The 7,500-nt window shown below is 42.4% G+C and overlaps 1 protein-coding gene across 1 annotated transcript in view; it reads left to right on the top strand.

Annotated features, from left to right (window-relative positions):
* LOC106810148 (filamin-A-like) overlaps window positions 1-7,500 on the top strand; it is a gene marked incomplete in the record, with an annotated part of 76,614 nt that overhangs the window by 34,100 nt on the left and 35,014 nt on the right. Inside the window, 9 exon segments of the mRNA XM_014813430.1 lie at window positions 257-405; window positions 2,145-2,262; window positions 3,241-3,347; window positions 3,482-3,606; window positions 3,874-3,932; window positions 4,309-4,617; window positions 5,300-5,416; window positions 6,492-6,706; window positions 7,194-7,296. Coding sequence (XP_014668916.1) covers window positions 257-405; window positions 2,145-2,262; window positions 3,241-3,347; window positions 3,482-3,606; window positions 3,874-3,932; window positions 4,309-4,617; window positions 5,300-5,416; window positions 6,492-6,706; window positions 7,194-7,296 — 1,302 coding nt within the window.

Here is a 7,500-nt window from a genome sequence, read left to right on the forward strand (position 1 = left end):
AGGAGTAGGATGAGGAGGAGGAGGAGGAGGAGGAGGAGGAGGAAAAGGAGTAGGAGGAGGAGGATAGTGAGTAGGAGTAAACTTCCGCTGTACTTGTACGGCTGCGCTGTGGGGTGCTTGCTGACGTCTGTGTTTTGTTCGTGGTGCTTGCAGGCAGTCCGTTCCTGGGCGTGATCATCGACTTGGGTGCTTGCAGCTGTGATTTTGCTGCGGGATGCGTACTGACCATGTCTTCTATGTTTGGCTGTACTTACAGGCAGTCCGTTCCTGGGCGTGATCACCGATGAGTCGGGGCAGCTGCGGAGGGAGCACGACGTGAACGCGGCGACGAGCGCTGTAGAGTCGAGCCAGCTCGTGAAGAGCACCCCGAATCAGGAGAACCTACAGCCGAGTCAGGTCGCGAATGTGAGTCAGCGCGAGACACGCGAGACCGTGAGGCACGAGGCGTGTGAGACTGTGTGGTGCGAGGCGTGTGAGACTGTGGCGCGAGGCGTGTGAGACTGTGTGGTGTGAGGCGTGTGAGACTGTGTGGCGCGAGGCGTGTGAGACTGTGAGGCGTGTGAGACCGTGCGGTGAGAGGCTGTTGTGGTGAGATCTTGGGCGGTAATGTTCACTGCGGTGAGATCGTAGGAAGTATTGTTCACTGTGGTGAGATCGTAGGAAGTAATGTTTACTGTGGTGAGATCGTAGGAAGTAATGTTCACTGTGATTAGATCGTGGGCGGTATTGTTCACTGTGGTGAGATCGTAGGAAGTAATGTTTACTGTGGTGAGATCGTAGGAAGTAATGTTCACTGTGATTAGATCGTGGGCGGTATTGTTCACTGTGGTGAGATCGTAGGAAGTATTGTTCACTGTGGTGAGATCGTAGGAAGTATTGTTCACTGTGGTGAGATCGTAGGAAGTAATGTTTACTGTGGTGAGATCGTGGGCAGGAATATTCACTGTGATAAGGTTATGGGCAGTAGTGTCGGCTATGGTAAGGTAGTGGTCATAGTAGTGTCCACTTCTGCAGGCACAGCTATGGACTGTAGACGAGCAGTATACTGCCTATTGCGCTGTAGGTGATCATGGGCAGCACTGTATTGAATACAAACAGGAACTGGTGTGTGAGCTCATTGTGGCACGCATTTGGCAGTAATTGCCTTGAACAACAAATAGTCTGTCCAGCACCTGTGCTATGAGAGGGAATCGATGAGCTTTTTTAACAATTCTCCAGCCTCGTCTACTAAACCTGTTTGCCACTGCTAAAAGGTTAAGATCAATCATGGCAGGGCCATCAGAAGTAAAACTTCCTGTCTTCTTCAGGTGACATACGTCTATCTGTATTGCTAAAAGGACGATAAAAAATCGTACAAAAAAGGAGAAAGAATTTCCTGCCTCATCACGCGATATGAATAGCACGGTCTGTTCTAGATTCGAGAAAAATTTCTCGTGTTAGTTGAGCTTTAACTCCACATGGGGGAGGTTAAACGTTCGAATCGACGTCGCGTGCAGCCACCTATTCAGCGACGTCGCGGCGTGGGTGCATGCCACAGGCACTTGGGACATGCAGAGTTAGTAAAAACTGAGAATATTATGAACGCGGCACATTCACAAAAACCACCCGTTTATTACACTTCCACTGTTGTGCCACTGTATATCAACTTGCTTTCACAAAAACTGATGTAGAACTAGCCCCTCCCGCCACTCATCGTTGCGGGTGTGCTGTGTCGCTAATACACTGATATCAGGAGTGAATAAAGGAGATAGATCTCTATTATTCACTCCTGCTGATATTTTATAGTATGACATGATCATACATATATATGACTATATGTATATATGACTATATGTATATATGACTATATGTATATATGACTATATGTATATATGACTATATGTATATATGATTATATGTATATATGACTATATGACTATATATAGCACACCCGCAACGGCGAGTGGCGGGAGCGGCTATAGTTCTACATCCGTTTTTTTTCTGAACGCAAGTTGATCACAGTGGCACAACAGTGGAAGTGTAATAAACGGGTAGTTTTCTGTGAATGTGCCGCGTTCATATATTAACTCTGTCGCAAGTGCCTGTGTGGGTGGCGGCGGCTCTGCGGTTTGCTGATGCTGCGCTGCATCTGTGTTGTGCTACAGGTCGCTGGCAGCACGAGCCAGAACAAGACGAGCTACAAGAAAACGACGAGTTCCACGAAGGTCGTGAAGTCCTCCACTAGCAGGATGACCGACAGTCAGGGCAAGACGGAGATGTCAGGTACGATGATCACGATGTCATGTCTACATGTAATGTAATGCAATCATGTAATAATAATGTACTGTCATGTAATGTCATGTCATGTAATGTCATGTAATGTCATGTCATGTCATGTAATGACATGTAATGGCATGACATGTCATGTAATGCCATGTCATGTCATGTATAATGTCATGTCATGTAATGTAATGTCATGTAATGTAATGTCATGTAATGCCATGCCATGTCATGTAATGTAATGTAATGCCATGTCATATATTATGTCATGTAATGCCATGTCGTGTCATGTCATGTAATGCCATGTCATGTCATGTCGTAATGTCATGTCATGTCATGTGATTAAATGATGTTTTGAAGAAAATATAGATGAAATTTTAATCAAATCGTGAAATGACAAAAATGTTGAATAATGTAAATCTAGCTCTCTCACTTCGTAAAGTGATACTGCTCTCTACTCTCTAGTTACACTGTTTCTTGGTGTTTAGCTATAATTGTGATCTCATGTGTGGTGTGATATAATATAATCAAGTAATGTATATGTTAGCATATTAAATGTGTAGATGAATTACACCTCTCACACATGCTGGTTGGTGCTGCCACCAAGTGGTGAAATTGCGCCAATGATCATTTTCCTAGCATACACACGTTGAAAAATTTCATTACTAGTATTTATCAATGTACAGTACATAAAAGATGATGTCCAAATACACAACACGTGCTCAGAATTGGTCAGACATACATAGATGCTTATGTATATGAAATTGTTATAATTAGCTCATCACAATTGAATTTATTTACGACATGCAAGGTTACTTTGTTTAACAAGTCACTCTACTCTACAAAAGACTCGAGGCTATCGAAAAATATCCTCAACTGACGCAACTTTGATATGCATAAACCTACACACACAGCCCGCTGACTGTTAAAGATTGTTATATACATTTCTATATTCCACGGTGCATATGTGATTTGTCGTAGGATATGCTGAGGAGAGCCAATCTTCATCTAGAAAGGAAGGTGACCGGCCTGCTTTGAAAGATGAGAGCCGCTACACTGTCACCAAGTCTGCGGTTGACACCCCCGAGGTAAACAGCTGAGATTCGCATTATACACATTTCTATCTGGTGTGGTAATGCAGTGCAATTCCTCATTGTGTGTTAGTGACAATGAAGTGTGTGCATAGATAATGCCATATGTTTTTAATGTTCTGCATGTGCAGTATGCAGACTCCAAGACAAAGATGACGTACAAGACAATGGATGAACCGGAGAAGGTGGAGAAACACAGGACAACCGTGACCAAATCTCATGATGGACCCGATTCCATACACACTGAGATTTTCAAGTATGTAGGCACTGTGCTTGCACAGACACTAGCTTTCATGACCATCAGACAATTAACATTGCAGATATAAACTACATTTAGTATCGAAAAACCATGAATGTTTTAATGAGAATTTACCCTCCTCTCTTGTTTATAAAGGGGTGTTTACATGAGTGTCCTTATAAATATGCCTAATTGTTTCTAATTTCTCATTGTAAATCGTTGGTCGCTGAAGGTAATGCTTAACGTGTATGTAAACTGGTAATAACCGAGTGCTGTGTTGTTTAGGACGGATGGCAGAGGTCAGCCTTCCATAGAGAGAGAAACCTCCTTCAGGTCAAGTGGAGGTAACATTTCTTCTATTGTGGCCAAAATATAATACATTATAGTCTTACTCACACTCAGCAAACATTTTATATAAAAAAACGCCACCGTTTATTTTCGTTCCCCGTTTCTATTTCTGTGCCGTTTGTAATAGGCGTTTATTATCATCAATAATTTTCTAAATTGTTTTGTATATTTTTTTTCTCATTTGCGTTATATTATAAATAATAATAATTTAACATGTTCACATCATAAATTACTGCATTTTCACTGTTAGTAGTGATAGCGACACACAGTATTAAGTAATAATAATAATTTTCACTAATAGTAGTGATAGCGACACAGTAATAAGTAGCTACGTGTGACAGCACTGATGTCACGTGTCACCCACCCCTGCAGGTGTGGAGCGAGCGACCAGCTCCGCGTCAAGCACAGCGCGCGCGCACGACGCGAGCAAGGACTACACGGTGCCGCTGTACGTGAGCACGAGCGACCGACAGCAGCAGCAAGCCACCAGCCGGAGCCACCAGTCGTCGCACAGCGAGCAGGTTCCGTACTACGTCGAGACGCAGAGCACGCTGCCGGCGCGGGAGCCGCACGAGCGGTCGGGTCACAGCGACAGCTGGTCGAAGGTCGACTACTCGTCGTCGGACGCGCGCCGCGCTGCGCCGACGCAGTCAAAGTCCGAGGAGAGCTTCTCGAAGTCGGGTACGGAAGCTGCTGTTCGTTGTGCACGACGTAGGATTGATGATGATGATAGCTTAATATATATATATATATAAATATATGTATGTATATATGTATATATATATATATAATTAATAAAAGTCGGGTAAAGAAGCTGCTATTGGTTGTGCACGACGTAGGATTGATAATGATGATAACTTAATATATATATATATATATAATTAATTAATAAAAGTCGGGTAAAGAAGCTGCTATTGGTTGTGCACGACGTAGGATTGCTAATAATGATTAAGGATACAGTCGGGGTTACGCACAGGTACCAATGTAAAGGGCATTACAACATAACTGCTCATCAAATCCAATCAAACGTGCATCTATTTAATTTATAATGATTAACAGGTATTAATTTATGAGAAGGTTTGTGTGGGTGGTTTATTATGCGTAGAAGTATTATTTGAGGAATTAAATACAATTAAACTTATCTTGTGTGATAATCTTGTGTAGTTTATTTGAAATGTTATTACCTATATGAGAGTCGGGTTTAACTTTTTGAGAAAATGGGGTACAGTACAGCTAAATTAATGACTAGCCATTGAAATTTATGTGAATGTTAACACTGCAAATACAATCCTCAAACAAAAATCCACACCTATCGTGTTCTGGTAGATCTTAATCCTAAAAGGCAAGATGTGTTATTTTGCAGAGGAGCCAAACTATGAGAAAAGTCAAGAAGGTCCCAAGCGTGTGACAAAGTCGACGCGCGTTGTGAAAGAAATGCGTAAGAAGGAAGTGAAATCAACAACCCGTACAAGCCACTCTGGTATGTGCCATTATGCCATCTACAATACTGTAATGCCACAAGCTAGAAACATGAATAGATGTCTAAGATGCCCCCAAATATACCTGAAATTATTATTTTTAGTGCATATGTGTGTATCAATCGAAGAATTATACATGTTATACGTTATTATATATCATATATTTATTATTATATATGTTATTACTTTCATTCATTTGAGCCACATTGCAAGCACCTGAAAGTGTACTTATTGGTGCACAGATTTATCCCATCTATTAATGATAAAACTTAAAATGTTACGTTATCTATTATAATAATATTGATTATTTTAACATTCAGATTCTCTACTGATCCAGCCTGCTAAAAACAGCACATACACTGAAACCCCTCGAAACCTCCCGAAACTATGAACCGAAACTGACAACTATATATATGAACCGAACTAACAACTTCCCGAAACTATGTACTCTTTGGCTTTATGCAATCATAACAAATTGTAAAACTAGAAGTGATATTATCAGTAGTGTCATAACATAAAGGAGTGTGTCTCGCTCGAAACAAGAAATTCAACATTTCCATGCCCTAGTTTCCCTATGATTTTTTTACGTGAAACTCATTGAAGATGACATCAGAATTAGCGGCGTACATCCCACTTGCCCTCGCACTTTACCTTATCGATACCTCTTCTTATTGTGTAGTCATAGCTTCTCCTCATATAGAACTCCTCTATATTATACCATCCTGATATTATTTATATTACGTTCATTCTGCTGAGTCGCCTCGACGATGGCTGTCACATTTACGCTGTGTTAAATTTTTTTGTAATTATAACTTTTTTATCATTTATAACTTAATCATAAGAAATTGTACAACTAGAAGCGATATTATCAGGAGCTTATAAATGGAAAAAATATAAATTATAAAAAATAAATAATAAAGTAAATATCATAAATATAATAAATATAATAAATAAATATAATAAAAAATAAAAAATATAAATTCCATTTATAACGTATAAGCTCCTGATATTATCACATTCATTCCGCTGACTCACCTCGACGATAACCCTCACATTCACGTCGACTCTATACGTTAGGTTCGCGGGAGGTGGACCGGCGCGACACGGGCGGAGGTCCGCTGTACGTCACCGACACGAGTCACTCGTACGAGCGACGCGAGCAGCCGTTCCGCGAACCGCTGGCAGACGAAGCGGAGCGCGCGTACTACGCGACGGAGAGCGGCCGAGAGAACAGCTCGCACGCGGAGTCTAGCTCCACTAGCAAGGTGTTCACCACCAAGGAGCTGAACAAGGTACGTTGGGAGCTGCGTGGGAGGGGGTGGGGGGCATGGGCTCACGTGTGCTGGAATGCCTGGACTGGGTTTCGTTGAGTGGTAGCTTTATGCTCGGTGTATAAATGTGCGTAATCTATGAGTGTGTGCCTGAATGCATGTACATTTGTGTGTGTGTGTGTGTGCGTGCGTGCGTGCGTGCGTGCGTGCGTGCGTGCGTGCATGTGTGCGTGTGTGTGTGTGTGCATGCACATGTGCGTGTTGTCTGTGCATGCTAGTGCCATTGATACTGAATGGCAACAAATGCCTCTACTACTACTACACTCCGTGCATGCAAGCGTGCGTGTGTGCGTATGTGTGTGTAAGTATGCATGCACCCATGTATGCGCATGCATGTGTGCATGTTAAATTGCATGCATGCTAGTGGCACTGTACGATACTTCATCGTTAGCTTATAGTGCTGAATGCTACTTGTTTGTATACTATTACCTATAGTACATGTGTGTAGGTGCGCATGGATGGGCGTGGGATAACGGCAGCAACACTTAATCAGCCGTCACATTTTATGATAGACTCCCGGGGCCAAGGGGAGCCAACCGTCGTCATCAAAGGTAAGCGATGGGTCTGTGAAGCATCACGTTGCAGTGTTTTCCCTGCATTGACACGAGCAAGGCGGGCCGCTTCGCTCAAATTCTCAGCCGCCACACAGAAATTTGTCCAAAACACCGCCTCGCTGATGAAACTTTTGACAACTTGAAAAAGAGATTCAAGAGTCTCATACAATGTGTTCAGAATAGCTTAGTATGCACCAAATT

This window comes from Priapulus caudatus, unplaced genomic scaffold (assembly GCF_000485595.1).
Source record: "Priapulus caudatus unplaced genomic scaffold, Priapulus_caudatus-5.0.1 Scaffold413, whole genome shotgun sequence".
Lineage (NCBI taxonomy): Eukaryota > Metazoa > Priapulida > Priapulimorpha > Priapulimorphida > Priapulidae > Priapulus > Priapulus caudatus.